General features: G+C 36.6%; 1 protein-coding gene and 1 long non-coding RNA gene across 10 annotated transcripts in view; one reads left to right on the top strand and one right to left on the bottom strand.

Annotated features, from left to right (window-relative positions):
* Nucleotides 1–252: 252 nt before the first annotated feature.
* Nucleotides 253–8676, bottom strand: LOC137244399 (uncharacterized). 3 transcript variants are annotated; one of them, XR_010950965.1, is made up of 6 exons: nucleotides 8494–8676; nucleotides 6409–6500; nucleotides 1519–1777; nucleotides 1325–1465; nucleotides 1083–1174; nucleotides 253–1021 (listed from the first exon to the last, which is right to left on the bottom strand). It is a non-coding gene; the product is annotated as an uncharacterized lncRNA (long non-coding RNA). The 3 variants fall into 3 exon arrangements; XR_010950966.1 differs by lacking the exons at nucleotides 6409–6500; nucleotides 8494–8676 and adding an exon at nucleotides 2090–4245; XR_010950967.1 differs by lacking the exons at nucleotides 6409–6500; nucleotides 8494–8676 and adding an exon at nucleotides 1872–2070.
* The window catches only part of LOC137244389 (uncharacterized), a 43542-nt gene continuing 31728 nt past the window's right edge, over nucleotides 7995–19808 (top strand). For 2 of the 7 annotated variants that reach the window (XM_067773338.1, XM_067773335.1), the window contains exon 1: nucleotides 7996–17265. In XM_067773338.1, the coding sequence (XP_067629439.1) occupies nucleotides 9686–11092 (1407 nt within the window). In that variant the 5' untranslated portion in view covers nucleotides 7996–9685 and the 3' untranslated portion in view covers nucleotides 11093–17265. Of the gene's footprint in view, nucleotides 17266–19808 lie in introns of all 7 variants that reach the window. The other 5 variants (XM_067773337.1, XM_067773336.1, XM_067773340.1 and 2 more) reach the window with 5 other exon arrangements.

Below are 19808 nucleotides of genomic sequence, written 5' to 3'. Positions count from 1 at the left end.
CAGTGAAAAGAAATGGAGATTTTTCCATTTTCCAAAGGATGCAGTAGTGGCTAAGAACTTGCTTAGTTTTTGCCACCGAAGGGGCGTAGTGAATCTCAAAACAGCATGCATATGTGAAGTGCAATTCAGTCCCGAAGATTTCGAAAGAAATATGCAATATGAATTAATATTTTATAATTACATATATAATATAATTATTAATAGCAGCCTAAAATAAATTTGATATATGATATGATTATTAATATATCCACATCTTTTTATAAACACCACTGTCCGGTATGGAGTCTTCTGTTTGTTGCGTAGATGCTGGTTGTTCGGCGGATGCACCCGCTGCTGAACCTGATTGTGGTGTGTCTGTTTTTTGGTGGTCCGATTGGTAAATTTGGCGGTCACCGTAGTGTGATGGTAGCGTGCTCCGCCTACCACACCGTATGCCCTGGGTTCGCACCCCGGGCAAAGCAACATCAAAAATTTTAGAAATAAGGTTTTTCAATTAGAAGAAAATTTTTCTAAGCGGGGTCGCCCCTCGGCAGTGTTTGGCAAGCGCTCCGAGTGTATTTCTGCCATGAAAAGCTCTCAGTGAAAACTCATCTGCCTTGCAAATGCCGTTCGGAGTCGGCATAAAACATGTAGGTCCCGTCCGGCCAATTTGTAGGGAAAATCAAAAGGAGCACGACGCAAATTGGAAGAGAAGCTCGTGCCTTACATTTATTTATTTTTTTTTTTTTAATTGGTAAATTTTCCTCGAAAATTTCACGTAAAACACGAAATTTGTTTGGTTCTCCTATATCCACGAATAAATCATGCTTAACACCATATTCTAGTGGATATTCCCACACCCAAGCTTGTTAAGCTTCCTCGTACCGGGAAGGATGTTGTAATACAGATGGCGGCATTAATATATCATCAAGAAATCCAAGGGTATGTATGTATGGGAAGCGCCATCCCCCTGTAGGATTATTAAATCTTTAAGCGATACGATATCTTTGAGCACAATGCAGAGACCCAAATTTAATAAAACCTGTTACATTAAAATGCAAGTTTAGTAATTTCACATACACATACACATATATTGAACTTACTTTATTGGCCAATTTTCGTCCCTTATTGCCTCCATCAATTCCAAGTGAAATTGATCCGGTGCTATTCGGATGGTGTCCTTCAATTCTGCGTTCTGTAAAAATTAAAGTGGTTATTAAAAGTGTATAGGGCATTAATAGACCTCTCGAAAGATAACCTAAGAATCCTAACAACTATTCTTACAGGACACTGTAGACTGAACAGTCACATGCAAAAGCTGTGTATATTTTCGAACAACACATACCGATTTTGTGATCGTACTGAAGCCAATTTCATTTCCCAATTCCTCGCCCATTTCTGAGCTATAGGCGCTGCAACCCACATGGCACCTACACGTCCAGGTTGTGTAAAACATATTTGTAAAACCAGCCACAACTATTCAAATCTGAGAATATGAGATATTAAGTTTTTAATTTTTCAAATTCTGATATATTTTACCTGATGCTCCTTTACTGCAGCTATTAGATCCTCTTTAAATGGATTAACGATATTGAATATAATTTAGCACCATTGCGTGCTATTATCTGTATCAAGTCATTGATTATAGACTTGCAACAAACTCAAATGGTCACCATGCATATGATTGAAGTTCTTACGAGCTGTACCGGCATGTATTTTATCTTTTGGACGATAGAATATTGCGCTATTCACAGAAAGCATCGCTGCAATTTAAACCAATTCTTCGGAACATTTGTACCTAAAATTACGGAATTCAAATTTAATAATCCGGTTTACAAAGTATGGAATTCCGAGTATTAAATCAAACTAAATTATACGCATTAGTTAATTACATTTCAAACTCGTAAAGCAAAATTTTCCAAACTTCTACTACTTCTCACTAGCAAATAGCATTTTACCCATCATTGGATCAACTGGAAATTCGGCCATACGTCTACCCAATTTCGTTAGTTCACCATGATGGTTGAGAGCACCCAAAGCGTATAATTACTAAGGCAAGCGGTTCATGTGGCTGTGGATTTAAAAAGTCAAAGTGAATTAGATAACTTACACCAAGTGCTTTAAGCATAAGCACAGCATTCCCAAGATTTATGCGCCGTATCTCTGGTACAGAGCTGTAAAACTGTGCAATCATTTGAAATTTGTTATCATTGATTTAAGAATGCTTGCTCTTCAATCATTCATCCCTTGTTATACGCCAATTACACGGCTAAAGTGTCCGTGTGCCAATTACCAATTTGCACAAGGATTTGCCCGGTGTATGCACTGGTTGCGCTATTTGCGCAGAGAACTTCGCTTAAATCAAAACGAGTTTGATATTTACGCATGTCTGCAAATATCGCACATGCTTTTTTCTTCGTGTGTGGTGAATGTTATACAGTTTACCTGTGGTTTCTGATAATATAAAATCAGTAATTATTGCTTAAAAATGTTAATATCGAAGGCGTAAGGACCATCTCTAGCTTGTAACAGGAATTCACACAAATTCAATAATACATAATAATTTAAATGAATATTGCGCAGTGCTGCAATGAGTTGAACTGGTCTTGCAACTAAACTATATACATATATTATAAATGCAATAGAAAATAAACACTTCTGGTGCGAGTTTTTCGACTTATACTGTGAATTACCAGCACTGTGGAAAATAAAGACTGGTTTTTTATACAATTAGTGCCTTTTTTATACATTTAAAACACATGTTTCATTTGTTGCGCTACTTTAAAACTGAATATTGCGCAGTGTTTTTGAGCCGTTTATGTCAAAATTTTCATTTGCACAAATTTCGTCGTTTTATATTTGCGCATGGCTTTTGTGTCATGTATGGGCCGTACTAAGGAATGTGGCTTAAAAGTAAACCCATTCTTCGTTCAGTAGTGGAAAAAAGAATAATTCCTGAACTCATTAGAAAAACAATGAAGTAATTGAATGAAACAAACATTTTTCAACACAGAATAAGCGTTCAAATGAATGCAGCCTTTGCTGAGTGTGCACACACTTTTCTAGTACCAATCAATTATGAAAAATGTCGTACATGCACAAAACCCTTTCAAATAACACATGGTTGTATTTAATTAAAGCCCCTTCAAAATATAAACCCAAAAACTTAATTATTGTACGTGATGACCAGTTTATTCGTTATTTAAATGGTAATAAAGCACAAAGAAGTTGAAAAGTATTTTTATTGAACTTTTCCTAAAAATTTAATAATAAAAAAAGCAAATGACAAATATTACAACATCCCTGTTTGTCATCGTTTCAAATAAGTGTTGCCAATGTGCCACATAAAAGGTGCTTGCATGAAAAACTACTAACCTACATTTGAACGTCCTCAGTTGGTGATTAAACAATTGAAGAAAAGGCAATTCAAAAAAAAAAGCTCTTAAGTTCCTTCATATATTCTTCTTAGCGGTATATGGTCAAATACTGTATCTATACTGGTTTGTGGGTTTGTAAATTGTAATAGCAATATACTATTTTTCTCTAATTTCTAAGAAAAATATTCTTCTAAACACAATAGTTTGTAATTGCAATCAACTAACCTAGGCTCTATTGGTAGCAAAGAAAAGTGACTTTGAATAAAAATCTGCTCAAGTAAGATAGAATTCGGCGGCCACCGTGGTGTGATGGTAGCGTGCTCCGCCTACCACACCGTATGCCCTGGGTTCGCACCCTGGGCAAAGCAACATCAAAATTTTAGAAATAAGGTTTTTAAATTAGAAGAAAATTTTTCTAAGCGGGGTCGCCCCTCGGCAGTGTTTGGCAAGCGCTCCGGGTGTATTTCTGCCATGAAAAGCTCTCAGTGAAAACTCATCTGCCTTGCAGATGCCGTTCGGAGTCGGCATAAAACATGAAGGTCCCGTCCGGCCAATTTGTTGGGAAAATCAAGAGGAGCACGACGCAAATTGGAAGAGAAGCTCGGCCTTAGATCTCTTCGGAGGTTATCGCGCCTTACATTTATTTTTTATTTTAAGATAGAATTCAACCATCCAAAGCAATTTCAATATTTTACCAATGCTGTGCAAATAGGCATATAGACTAATGGTCCTTGTCAATCACTCGGGTCCTATATTTATATCCCGTCAAATACTGTCAAAACATCAGCTTTAAAAAAACTGTAGTCCGATGGAGGCAGTCAATCTCTTTGTGGGGAGGGAAATTAATAACCTCTGCAGAGCTTCTACCAATTTTTGTGGCACAGATGAAGGAAAACGGGGAAGGTGACTGAGGTGAATAGAAAAAGCCTGAATCGCTGTAGGACGATGCCATGGAAATAGACATAATTTTATCGAAATTCTCTGAACTAGGAAGCTCCAAAGAAATCGCCGATAGACCTATGTACTTTGATGAATTTAAATGACTTAAACTCAAGTATTTGTTTTTGTTATATGATCGACAAAAAACAACCACATATTACTCTATTTGGTCAATGCACAATGTGTTCATTTACATAATCAATTTTACAGCAATAGCAAAATAAGTAGGACATATAGTAACATCTTGACACATAGGGAGAAAGCAATAGATTGTCTTTGCGAAGTTTCAGCAAAATTCGACTATATCTTTATGTTTTTAGTATACTTTATATAATCAAGAGCCCTATGCTTTTATATATGCAAGTTATCCGCGAGATATACCAAAAAAGGAAACCAGTCAACCCACAAGAGCCTAAATTTTTTTTATCTTACACGATTAATGAAAGAAACATCAAGCCAATCATGATGTATACAAAATCTGCTATGAAGTACTATTTCTTGTAAGTCTTATGTTTGGACACCATGAAGATGATTTAAGACTTTCTAGTTTTATAATAATTAACTTGAATATTTAGAAGGGGTTATTATTTCTATTGACCAGTTTTACGCCTTTTGTGCACCCAACTCCTAAATTGATTTAACATATCTGGGGGCAATGAAAGTATACAAAAAAAATAACCTTGGGGAAAAATATTTAGTACTGAATGAAAAAAAATGTGCATTCATTTCAAGTTTACACTCAATAAAGATTGCGAATGGTTCGTAAATTCACACTCTATATTGAATTATATTTTAGCATTCAATAACATACACAATTTGGTTTTGAGTTGAAAGTATTTTAAGCCATTCAGGAATGGAGATTTATAATATGCAACCAAACAATTACAATTTTTAAAAGAATGCTGAGATAATGCACACTCAATTGATTCAATCTTTTTATAGCTCTGCTCTGGTACAGTATTATCTTCTGATTAATGTTTGTAAGCCCAAGCAGTATAGAGGCGAAAGCATTTGCCTGGCGCAGTGCGTCCAGTACGTTCTCCACGCTGATTTGCTGTTGCTTTAGAAATCGGTACATGATTCAATACCAGTACGATAATTAAAATTAATTCGCTTGGCAAAACCAGGATCTATCACATATGTATATAATGTTGTCAATTGTGAGCGAAGTTTCGGCGATATTTGTTTAGATATGATACAATTATAGTTGACCGATAAGAACGATATATTTACGGTTAAAAACATTTTAGTGATTAAATTATTAATTAAAATAGAATAAATTTACAAAAAAACATGCTCTTGTATTTTTCAATAAAAACAGCATATCAGCTGTTCGAAGCAATTTTGAACTCGTGAACATAGTGTACAAGTGTGTTGACTTCTTTCTGACAGGCACTCGATTAAGTGAGCATAACGGGAAAATCTTAGTTGCCATTGTTATTTCGGTTGAAAACGGATCTTAGGGTTCTGTGCAGAGACGTATAAGATTGAAACAGGGTTTATGTAGTCACAAAAGTGTTGCTCCTGTTCCACAGCATTTTAATTTTATATCATGTGGAAAAGTGTTCAGTTCAGAGTTATTGATTTTCATTAAAAGTTTAATTTATTACGGAGGGTCACTCCTTTAAGTTTAAAAAGCAGAGAAAACGTTAAGTTTTTCAAATTATTGTGAAAAACTTTTTAATTTGAATTTCTGTACCCAAGTTCACTATATCTGTGTAACACAAGAATCTGGAGGTCAATTCCTTAATACTGAAAAATGTACACTTATTGAAAACTCATTTGCACACACAATTTACACTTTGAATTAAGTTGTGTTTTTATGCAGAAAATTTTTAAACTAAAAATAAAATTTTCATTTGTCAGAAAAAATAAAGAAAAAACAGCCTAATGTCAAAAAACCCTTTCGAAATACAAACTGGCTTGTTTGTTTCTTATGAACTACGTTGTATTTTTCTTGTATTTCGTTAGTTTTTTTTAAATATAGTTCACACATTTACACCAATACTGAAACCTTATTGGCTCCCTCGACAAAAAATATAAGAGAAAATACAAGAAAAATACATAGAAAATAAAGTAGTGTCATATAGGAGTTTGATTTGTTTGCACTTACAGCACCATTTTATTTGCAGGAGACTTTTACAGCTACAACAATTAAGGCGGATTTACACAGACGCTTTGGTTGTGTTGCATTCATTAGTTCATCTGTCGGGCGAAGTATCGAAAAATTTACATAAATGCTTTGGTTGCGTGCCTACGCTTTGACAACGCCAGACAAAAACAATGAAATGCCGTACGTTATCTTTGCATTGAAGCGACCAAAGCCTTTATATAATTTTGCCCTTCTGCATTTGTATAAACAGCCTTATACTAATTTCACACAGACGGCTTATTGAATAATAAAGGCAATTTTCTACATTAAGACGCTTATTGAGCTCCATCTTCCCTACAAAATTCGAATCTATTATTATTTCATTAGTAGCTAATCGAATGCCTAATGAAGTCCAAAGCACAATGCAACTCGGTTGGCAGCGTTCCGCTTCCGTTTCCGCTTCTTAGTTTTCAAAGCAAATGTCATTGTCTGCATGGCGGAACGATACAAGGTGGCCGCATCGAACAGCTGATTATAACCTTTTTTATTTGATTTGATACATCAACTGCCGGCGCAGTACGATTTTGACATTTGTCCATCGAATTTACAAGTACATGGCATTTTTGTTGTTTGTAGGTATGTCACCATGCTCCCACCTTGTATCATTTCGCAATGATTGTCTGTCTCATCCTTCATACTAATCGAGCAGTTACTTCTGTGTGAAAGCAAAAAAATTACGATTTCATTAGCAGGTGAAATGAGATCATTAAGTTTCTGTGTGAAAACAGTATTGGAAGTGAAATTTTTCCATGTTACTCGTGTGGCGCTTTATATTTTGACTCTAATTTAAATAAATTTTTCTTCCCGTATGTTGTTGCAGGCTAGAAATCTTCTAGTATTCTTATTTCCGCGGAAATATATGCAACTATTTCATCTGTAAATACTACAAAGTTTTATTAAACTATCAAATGCAACTCAGCTTGAAGTACTCTTGCGTACCAAAAATGCAACCCTAGACCTGAGATTTGCATCAGGTGAGCGAGGCTCTTTGTAGTTTTGACGTTTATCGCTTAGCTGACACACTTGTATAGGTACACTATGCTCGTTAATGCGCAATCTTGGTAAGTGATTTGTGTACCACCGATCTCTATGATTTTTTTAGACAACAATATCTGCTATATAAGTAAGCATTTGGTGAAATTTGAAGCTTCTAGCTGTTATGATGGGGTAGAAATTGCGAACAGTTTCTTATCTGAACAAATGTTTGTATGAGATATATACTTTATATACCACCGATCTGTATGATTTTTTCAGACAACAATATATGCTATATACGTAAGCAATCGTTGAAATTTCAATCTTATAGCTTTTAAAATGGGGCAGTAATTACGAAAAGTTTCTTATCTGAACAATCGGTTGTGGGGGATATATGGTATATATACGACCGATCTCATCCATTTTTTCAGACAACAATATGTGCAATATTGTTTAGGTCAGGACCTAAATATCTTTATACTGCAAACACGGCCACCCTAATACATAACTTATTTAGTGCAAATACATTCTTACATCATTTCATGTACTGCACACCCACATGCATAACAAATATCCATTGGAAAACCCTCGCACGATCTCCAGTTCGACAACACGGAGATCACTTTCCATTTTCTGTTCTATTTCAACCAAGGAGGAAGAAAGTCGCTGCTGCTGTCACGCCACATCATATACCAAAGGTAAAATATTGTACCAACTTAACACAAAATAAAATTAATTATTGTCATCATTACTAATATAACTATTTGCCTTTTATTTCTTTTTCCATATCCACATATATATATATATATTCTCCGTGCTACCACGCACCGTGCGAGAATATACATTTGATCCTTTCTCACCGTGAGATTTTTTTACAAGCGACAAGAACTTTACATATACAGTCCACATCACAGAAAAGGCAAATAAAGATTATCTATTATAATTTTTGGCACAACAAACAAGACCTTCGAGATAGAGCAGCATTTGGAATAAAAACAAAATCATCTTTGCAAACCATCTACCAAGCATAGATAGCCGCAACAACAAACAAGGTACGTGGTTATAATTTACAGCGCACAATTTTTTTTAAGTGAACATTTTTTTTTAAGTGAATTAAGTGTTAAAAAGGCCTTTTGTCTATCAGCATTATCCCCCCACCCGCGGTAAGGTTTTGCTGACACAGCTTAAGGTAACATAGTGCAGAATTTTTAGTAGAAACAATATTAATTTTAAGTTAAACTGCACTATTTTCGGTTTCACATAACCATATATTCTTTTTAGTTTCCTTGTTTGTTAATTTTCAACAACAACAACAGCACTTCACTTTGGTTCACATACCCAACAAAAAATTCTGCAATAATTTTAACTGCTTATTTGTTGCTTATTATTTTTACACTTTGCCTTTTTTTTGCGGTTAACATATACTGGATTAACACAACGAAGTCCAGGTTTTTTGTTGTAAAAAATAACCATTACATCTGTGTGGGTGGCGAATCGGCATTTTTTATATACATCCGCGCATACAAAATTACACTAAAAGAAATAGATAGTGAAAATTTAAAAACTGCATTGCATTTTAGTCTGCGTTTGCTTTTGTTGCCCTCCTTTCTCTAGCTTTCTTTTCAGTAGCTTAGCTAGTTATACGAGTCGGTGGAATTTTAACACCTATTATTACGCAATTGCGGGTTTCTCCTTAATTGCGTTAACATTTTGCTAGGTATACGAGTCGGTGGGTTTCTACCACCGATCAATACGCAACTGAGGGTTTCTACCTTACTTGCGGTAGCACTTAGCTAGGTATACGAGTCGGTGGGTTTCTACCACCGATCAAAACGCAACTGAGGGTTTCTACCTTACTTGCGGTAGCACTTAGCTAGGTATACGAGTCGGTGGGTTTCTACCACCGATCAAAACGCAACTGAGGGTTTCTACCTTGCTTGCGGTACTTAATTACATAACACTAGCTGAGCAGAGAGGGCAACAAGAGGTTTTTACCTCAAAAGTATACATTAAATCTTCCGGATTTCTATCTGTATACATATCATAAGTAAAAATGGATGCATACATACTTTTTGCTGAGGCAATTGTCGAATTCGAATCAGATATCGGTATCGTGACTGATCTCGATAAACACACTCTTTCCTTTCAACAAGAGGAGTTAAAAAATATGTGAGTAAAAACCAAAAATGCTTATGACGCGTTAATCTCCGCGGATTTGTCCAAAGATGAAATTAAAGCCATAAAAAAGAAGCATAAGCTTTCTATGGCTAGTTATTTTAAATGTATGTCTGCTATGTCGGCTCAGACAGAGACCCTTAATAAGGCAGAAACAGAGAAAATTGACCAGCCTGCCCAAAAACAGACTGATCGCAAACACCATCTTCGCCTCCCTCCATGTGATACCGAAGTCTTCAAGGGTGACTATTTGTCTTGGCCAACATTCCGAGATATGTTTACGGCCATTTACATTTCGAACGACGATATTTACCCCATTGAGAAACTATATTACCTCAGTCAGAAAACAAAGGGGGAGGCCAACGAAATTGTTAGCAACGCACCTGTCACAAATGAAGGGTTTGAAATGGCGTGGAAGAACCTCACTGAAAGGTATGAAAACATGCGTAGTTTAGTTAAAGCTCAGCTCGACACTGTCTTCGGAATAAAACCTATTGAAACGGATTGCGGTAAATCTATTAAAGATTTACAATTAAAATTAAATAATTGCATGAATGCATTAAAAGGGCATAATATAGATTTATGGGATGCACTTTTTGTGTACCTTTGCGCAGAAAAATTGCCCGAAAGCAGCCTCTCGCTTTGGGAACAGTCTTTGGGGAACAAGACAGAGATAGCTAAATGGGAGGACATGAATAAATTTCTTTCTGACCGATTTCTTCCGTTGGAAAACGTGTCTGGCCATAGAGGCAATAAGACTTCAAAAAGTTTTAAGCCTCATATTACAAAACCAACTCCTGAACCCCAACAAAAAAAGGTTGGCAGCTTCCAAACAAGCGTCAAGAAATTTAATTGTAAAATGTGTCACACAAATGAGCATAAACTACGCAACTGCACGAAATTCCTTAAACTTTCACCTGCCCATAGAGTCGATTTTATTAAGAGCAATAATAGCTGCCTGAATTGTTTATCGTCTGGACATACTGTGTCGAAATGTACTAGTTCTTATAACTGTAGTACATGCCATTCTCGACACAACACGCTCCTACATATACAAAAAATTCAGCAAAAAGCAGCAGTTCATAGAAGTAAGGAAGATGATACCCCTTCAACATCGCGACAAGCACGAGAGAAGCAAAACTCAAAGTCCAATGACAAGCAAACCTCCAATGTGCAATCTTGCCATGCGCATAATACCGCTGGTGTACTGTTAGGCACCGCTCGTATCAACATACATTATAACAATACCAAAATTTCAGCCAGAGCCCTAATTGATTCAGGTTCTGAATGTTCATTTATTACCGAACGTCTCAAACGTCGAATTAACCTGGCATCCAAGAAAATTCGCGCTCAAGTTTCCAGTATAACTAACTCATTCTCTGCACAGGTCAAAGAGTCTTGTTCAATAGAATTGCGGTCACTAATTGACCCATTATTTTCTTTGAACACAAAAGTTCTTGTCCTGCCAAAGCTTACAGGGGATCTTCCAACATGACAGATCAGTGCGATGACCAGACAATCATTCCCTGATCTCGAGTTGGCAGATAAAAGATTCTTTGTCAACGAACCAGTGGATCTAGTTCTTGGAGGGGACATTTACCCTTAAATCATCTTGAACGGATTGCAGAAGAATGTCCTTGGTACGCTCTTAGCACAATAAACTGTTTTCGGCTGGATACTTACAGGCCGTAAAGATGTGCAAGAGCAACCCAAAGAAATCGTCTCCTATTACAGTGACGTATCGTTGGATAAGCAATTATCCACCTTTTGGGAACTGGAAGAAATCCCTAAAAACAAACGCTTTAATGCGGACGAACAATACTGCGAGGAATTATACAGAAGTACCACCACTAGGGATAATACCGGGAAATACACAGTCTCATTACCTTTTAAACGAGAATTCCTCTCAAATATATCCCTAGGGCCTTCTCTTAAAAGAGCATGCTCTCAGTTCTTCCGGAACGAGACACGCCTCGCGAAAAATCCTACTTTACAAACGGAGTACAATCGAGTTGTGACCGAATACGAGGAATTGGGACATATGTCAAGGATCAACAGCTGTGTGCCACCAGACTTCTCTGACCATTATTTTCTACCTCATCACGCCGTCATCAAGGACGAAAGTACCTCCACGAAAGTTCGCGTTGTTTTTAACGCATCTAGTCGGACCGCAAACGGAGTAAGTCTGAACGACGTTTTGTATACAGGTCCTACGCTACAAGCTGACCTAACTATTCTTATGATTCGCTGGAGACTTTACAAATATGTCTTCAACAGCGATATCGAGAAAATGTACCGACAAATTATGGTACAACCAAACCAAACCATATACCAGCGCATAGTATTACGTACTAGCTCTGAAAGCCCTGTCAGCCTTTACGAACTGAAGACTGGGGTTAACTGTGCTCCTTATCTAGCAATAAGGACACTTTTACAATTGGCAAAGGACGTCGAAGACACCTTTCCAATTGCATCCACAATACTAAGAGAATACATGTATGTGGATGATATTCTTGCTGGTGGACACTGCATCCAATCAACAATTACTGCCAGAGATCAAATATCTCAGGCATTGCAATCAGCCGGCTTTCCACTAAGAAAATGGACAGCCAATTCCGACCAAATACTAAAGGATATCCATAAACAGCATCTCCTTAACAAATATTTCCTGGAATTCGAAGACGCAAGTTCAGTGAAGGCACTAGGAATCAGGTGGAATGCACATAATGATGAGTTTTACTTCATCGCAAAACCAATGGAAAATTGCGACACTTTAACCAAAAGAGCGATCTTATTGGCAATCCGTTAACTGTTCGACCCATTAGGATGGCTTGCTCCAATAGTAGTTGTAGCCGAAATAATCATGCAAAACATTTGGCTTGAAGGTACAAAATGGGATGAAGATGTATCACCAACTACTAGGGAACGTTGGAACACCCTTATGGAAAAGTATCATGAAATTAATAACATTGGGATACCGCGCTGGACTCACTTTTCCCCGCACAACAAAGTGGAAATTCACGGTTTTTGTGACGCATCAGAGAAAGCGTATGCCGTGGCGGTATACCTGCGAGTGGAAAACAACGACCAAGTTCTGACCAAGTAGCTCCTGTAAAAACTATATCGCTTCCCCGACCGGAATTATGCGGAGCCGCACTACTCTCCGAAATGATGGAAACAATTCTAACAAATCTCAACTTAGGGAATCCAAAAACCTACTTATGGACCGATTCAACGATTGTACTGGCATGGATACGAAAACCCCCTTGTTCGTGGTCAACTTTCGTAGCACACCGTATCACGAAAATCGTCGAAAAGGTAGGAAAGGATAATTGGCGTCATGTGGATTCGGGATCAAATCCAGCCGATATGGCTAGCAGAGGACTCCCTGCACATGAACTGGTCAACAATTCCTTGTGGTGGCAGGGACCTTCTTGGTTACAAGAAGATATCTCAAAATGGCCTACACAAGATATATCTCCCAACACAACCATCGAGGAGAAACGAGTGCAAGCACATGCAGTAACTACCAAAACGGATTTTGATATTCTGGATAGATTTTCGAACCTACCCCGAGCCTTAAGGGTGATATGTTATGTCTTGAGATTTCTCGAAAGAACTCATCCAAAGACAATATTATTTTAATAAAACGTCATATCTGGTTTCATCAGATGAAATCGAAATCGCTACGCAACGCTTAGTTAAGATGTCGCAACAAATGTTTTATCCCACAGAATACAAAAATCTGAAGTCAGGCAAGCTAGTAGATTGTAAAAGCGAAGTGCTTCCTCTTGACCCTTTTCTAGACAAGTATGGCATTATAAGGACTGGTGGTCGCATCCGCGCGGCTCTAGACCTACCATACAATAATCCTACCTTACACAAGCAAATTTTCTCGCATGAAATCTCTTTACATGGAGAAAATCAACTAATGTTTAGGCTTATTAGAACCCAATACTGGATTCCTAGGGTTAAAAATATGATAAAATCCATCATTCACAATTGTAAGGTCTGCACAATCTATAAAAAACGTGTACAAACCCAACTTATGGGTAACCTTCCCAAGGAACGTACCACATTTTCCCGACCATTTACTAATTCAGGGGTAGATTTTGCAGGACCATTCGACATAAAAAGTTATAGAGGTAGAGGTTGTCGAATTTCGAAAAGTTATGTCTGTCTGTTTGTCTGCTTGACAACGAAAGCCATACATTTGGAAGCCACGACCTTAGCACCCAATCCTTTCTCGCGGCACTCTCCAGATTTATCGCCAGGCGAGGATGTCCGAAAAATATATATTCCGACAATGGGACTAACTTTGTCGGAGCCTCACGATCACTTAGATCTGAGTTTAAAGCATTTATAGCTGATTCGCGTGAGAACGCATTGTCTAAATATGCTCATCAACTTCTGCAATGGCATTTCATCCCTACTGCCTCTCCTCATATGGGAGATCTGTTGGAAGCAGGAGTAAAAAGTTTCAAAAGCCACTTTCGAAAAGTGGCAGGTAGGGATAAATATACTTTTGATGAATTCACAACCCTACTTTGTCGAATAGAGGCTTGCCTCAACTCGCGACCATTAAGTCCAGCGTCGAACGAATCGACCGACTTAGAACCCTTAACCCCTGGTCATTTCCTGGTAGGCGGACTTCTTCTCGCTCCTCCAGAAATAGATTCCAACGAGAATCCTGCCTACATAGTCAATAGGTGGCATAAATTAAAAGCTTTGCATCAAACCTTTTGCAAAAGATGGAAAAGAGAATATCTCTTAGAAATGCAAAAGCGGGTCAAATGGAAACACCCGAAAGCAAACATCAAAATAGGGGATTTCGTCGTCGTGAAAGACGACAATGTATCTCCAAACGAATGGAGACTTGGAAGAGTGGTCAAACTCCACCCGGGAGCAGATGACCTTGTACGAGTTGTCGACATCACGACTGAAAAAGTTCAAATTACAAGGCCCTTGGCCAAACTGATTCTACTTCCACCAGCCAATGAAACAAGTGGAGAGGTATCCACCGATGACCAAACCGATCCTTAAATTAGGACATTACACTTCTTTAAAATATGTAATGCCACTTCGAATTATCGGCATAAAATAAAAATTTATTGAAACGAAACCCTCGCAGATAGCCAAGCTTATCCGCCACAGAATGAAAAATAATAATTAAAAACATTAACTAACTACAAGCCAAACTACACAACAATCTACAAACAGTTTACCACGTTTTCGTCCATAAGCTGCAGGAAAATAAATTCAATTCGCCATTTTTATTTCAAAAATCGGCCATCTTTATTTTCTTCATCAAAATGTACCTAAATAAAAAAGGGTTTAATGTTTCAATTACAAGGTACAACTACAACAACTTAAAAATTTCACGTCACGTTGGTGTAATTGGACAACTACCATACATAAGCATTTTTTTCTTATTCAATTCCATTATTTTTCATTAAAAACCAAATTCGCAAGTAGGTATAAACCTCACATGCAATCGGGTATAAACCCACCACTCGTTCAGAGTATTAATAATGCGTAGCATTGAAATTGCAAACAAATTTACATCTTTATTTTAAACGGGAATCGATTATAATATTTTTAGAGTTTAATTGCTGTTTCTTATTGCTCATAATAACTTACAACATTTTGTGTAGGGCATTGGGAGACACAGCAAATGAACCAGAAACAATACAAATAACGTGCTTATTTTCCACTCAAAATAACACAATTGTGCACAAAGCATTTATTTCCGGATTTCCTAATCAATTAAATTATGCAAACCTGATGGACGAACTCCATTAATTAGTCCTTAAGGTTTATTCTTGCCTACTCTTTGTTGTTGTTGGCTGTGCAGCGACCGGTAATACTGCAACTTAAATCCCTTCTTGGGTGTTAATTGCAGCATAGTGTATATGCATACATATGTACACACAGGGACATCATTTAATTGGCATAATCTGAAAAGAAAGGTAAATACAAGTTAGTGAAATCATACAATTAATGTAAATTACAAAATTCCTCTATGTTTACCTACCGGCATGTTTACATTTCGCTTTTGTCATTTACATGACATTTTCATCTACGTGGTATGGTATTACCATAGCGAACATTTTTTTTTACACCAATATGGCTGTTTAAGTGGAACATGATCCGTTCCAAATTTTTTTTAATGATTGTAACTACTGATTTCACGAATACTTTAGTGAAAACAGTATTACAAAATAAGTACAAATTGCAAGAAAATCGTTCAAAACTCGAAAGGCTTGAATTTTTTCGCAACAAAAATTTTTTCAACTACAATATTTTTACCGAAATCCACGAACTTAGGTGGAAAAGGCGAAACTTTCTTGGGTGGCAGGAAACTTTGTGACAAATTAAATCACAAAAATAAAAACCAAATTATAAATTTTCGATCAGATTCGAATATACAAATTTTTATTTATTGTTTTCAGTAGAAATTATAAATTAATCACTCGCAAGTGTAATTTATTGATTTTCTATGTATCCAATGCAGAAACACGAAATTTAATACAAAGAAGAGATAGGATGTACTCAGGGAGCACTTAGAAAGTGATCAATAACCCATTGATAAACAGTTGTGCGCTCACGCGGTCATTCTTGCATCACTGCCCGAACTTTGGACAACCCATAAGCAGGTCCATGCACATGGTCAATCTGCTATAAGCGCCTGTCGGAGGGTCAATACGAATATAAAGAGTTTCATATCAATATGTATGCCATTCAGCGTTCGCCACCAAACCAAAAATTAAAATTCACATATAATATAACAAAATAAATCCAATCTGGCACGGAGACACGTCCTTTTCGTCTGGATATAACATTTAACCTCATAAAGTTAAAATCTGGAACAGAGACTTGGCCTCTTTGTCCAGATGGAAAATTAATTGTCACATAATCTAACAAAATAAATCCAATCTGGCACGGAGACGCGTCCTCTTCGTCTGGATATAACATTTAACCTCATAAAGTAAAATCTGGAAGAGAGACTTGGGCTCTTTGTCCAAATGGAAAATTAATTTACATTCGTCGAAATCTGGAACGGAGACGTCCAGACTACGAAAAATCTCGGAACACAAAAGAGATAAATACAGTCCAAATATGTATACTGTATAAGGTGCGCTGAATTATAACCCGTTCTTGTTTTCAGCTTTAATATGTTGCTTCTTTTTCCTACAGCGGCTACTATATGCAAACAAGTCCGGACGTGATCAGCCAACAAATTTTCATTCAATAATACAAACATATTGTATCTAGTTTTAAGTAATACGTCCGCGTGACCGCTTCAGCATGACTCCTTCATTTTAAGATGTTGCTTACCGCAAGGGGGCCGGCATGTTTAGGTCAGGACCTAAATATCTTTATACTGCAAACACGGCCACCCTAATACATAACTTATTTAGTGCAAATACATTCTTACATCCTTTCATGTACTGCACACCCACATGCATACACATTCATGTATGTTCATCACATATATTCAACGTTAACACGGGTAACTGAGTTTTCCATCGGATAACAAATATCCATTGGAAAACCCTCGCACGATCTCCGGTTCGACAACACGGAGATCACTTTCCATTTTCTGTTCTATTTCAACCAAGGAGGAAGAAAGTCGCTGCTGCTGTCACGCCACATCATATACCAAAGGTAAAATATTGTACCAACTTAACACAAAACAAAATTAATTATTGTCATCATTACTAATATAACTATTTGCCTTTTATTTCTTTTTCCATATCCACATATATATATATATATTCTCCGTGCTACCACCCACCGTGCGAGAATATACAATATGGTGAAGTTTGAAGCTTCAATCTGATAAATTGAGGAAGATATGACAAAAATCCTCTTTTTGTGAAAAATCTGTTGTATGGAGGATATATGCTAAAGTGGTCCGATCCGGCCGGTTCCCACAAATGTCTAATCGGACACCTAAATACACCCACACCAAATTTTATCAAGATATCTCAAAAATTGAGGGACTAGTTTGCATACAAACAGACAAACGGACATGGCTAAATCAACTCAGCCCTTCATCCTGATTATTTCGGTATACTTAATGGTGGGCCTATCTATTTTCCTTTAAGGACTTACAATTTTGGGATTCGTGACGAAATTAATATATACAATTTCATTTTCATAAAAGGTGTAACGGGCTTTACTCACTTTGTTTGTTAAAACTTTGTTTATTTATTGATATTTTAAATATATAAAAAGAAATCAAATAGGCTTTAGAAAATATGTTAATAAAAATTTGTAAAACGAAAATTAGTCTACAATATTTTCTCAACTTAAAAAGTTCAGTTAAATAAAATATTTGTTAATAAAATAAAATATTTATTAAAACAACTAATAAAATTGGTGACTATTCCAATAAATTGGTGACCCCGATAAAAAGAACATTCTTAAGCAGTTCCAGCGGAGGAACGACCTAATTTCCTGCAACAATGGCATACTTCAGCAGGATTCTACTTCAATGAATATTATCATCTATAATCCGTCCACTAGCATCAACAACTCATCGTTTTCTGCATTTAAGCCAACGGATACAAATTCATAAAACCTATTTATACAGCAGCTAACCAGACCGATGGATAATTTTGTATACACAAAATAGTTGCTGATTTCATTGCAAAGGTCTACAAGTAGGATATGAAGCAACACGCACATACACAGCCACGCTCGCCTGATAAAATGCTTGTTCTTGTTCGTTTTTTTTTGTGGATGCTAAATCTGTTGCTTTAGAAATCGTTACAACCATTAATGATTCCATACCAGTACGATAATTAAAATTATTTCCAAGAAAAGTGTAGTAGCTGCTAACGAAAACTGCGTAAAATTTTTATAGTAAAATTACAAAGAAATATCCTTATTTACTTCGAAACGAGCACTTAATTACATCTCTCTTTAAAATCCATATGTTTTGGACAATTTTAATTAACAAATTGTAATACTTTATTACCGGGGACGATTGATAAAACACGACTAAATCCGTCGGGGGAGGTCTTAATAGACGCGTTTTTGCCTCGCTTCCAATAATTTGAATACTTTTTCGCCTTTGGACTATTGATAACAGGACAAAATCCGTCTTTTCATTTCTCTCCCCAGACCTCGGTTTCAAACTGTTTTTCGCGGAGAACTATTGAACGGGTAGAAAAACTTAGCACCGGTGTTTGTATTCTTAATACTGGAATAAGTACGCGTCCTCAGATACCCTAATTGAAGACTTTTGTATAATTTTCTGTAGAACCCTTATAGGTAAACTACATTTTCATACTAAATTCGTTCAAAAAAATTTACCATCACAGCAACCCATATATAATATTCCGCTCCTTTGTTTGTTTCCCTGCGTCGCTTTCCACGACGGCAACCCCGATATTTTTGACATTTCGGTCACTGTCAAACGCATGTTCCACGCCCGTTCCACTGAGTTCCACAATAGTTTCACACTGACCGAAGTGTCAAACGGCAGTGTGTTGGAAAGAGAAAGGAATCGTTTCCTTCTCATACATATCATACTTGTAAACCTGCCAAAGATCACTTGATACGAAACTCTCTCACTTTTTGCGCTCTCACGAGGGATTTATCTCAAATTTGTGCTGGCAACAATCACAGATAAATACCTCGCGCCAGCTGAAGCGGGTGCCAGAACAAAAAATGTGCGAGCCAAAACGGAAAACGGGCCAAAAATTTCGGTAAACTTTTGTTTGACCTAAAACTGTAGAATAGCTTTCAGACATTATGGGAAAAGGGATAAAAATACTTTTTTTAGTGTAAATATTATTAGTTCGAAGGCGGAAGGTAAATATTATTTCCCAATCAAAATTTATCACTAAAAACAGGTTTTGTAAATATGAAGTCCCGATGCAACCAGTCCATTTTGATCACAGAACCTGGAACATCAGACATGTAAGATAAAACCTATCCACTAAATGATGTTAACTATTATATCCTAGGTCCGATTTACTCAAATTTCAAAAGAATATTTGGTTTTCACTGTGAGTTAAATGCGTTACAATTTTTGACCAATTGATTTAATCAAAATATAAATTTTACTTAGATTTGTTTATTTTTAACTCTAACTAGTGGTATTATTGTAAAATAAGTTTAAAGAAATGAATATTTTACGACTATCATTTTATTAAATGATTGAAACTATAATCGCCGAAATGTATGTCAAAAATCCC

Source organism: Eurosta solidaginis, chromosome 3, assembly GCF_040869045.1.
Source record: "Eurosta solidaginis isolate ZX-2024a chromosome 3, ASM4086904v1, whole genome shotgun sequence".
NCBI classification, from domain to species: domain Eukaryota; kingdom Metazoa; phylum Arthropoda; class Insecta; order Diptera; family Tephritidae; genus Eurosta; species Eurosta solidaginis.
Note: the sequence above shows the minus strand (reverse complement) of the source record. Positions and strands in the feature narration are given on the sequence as shown.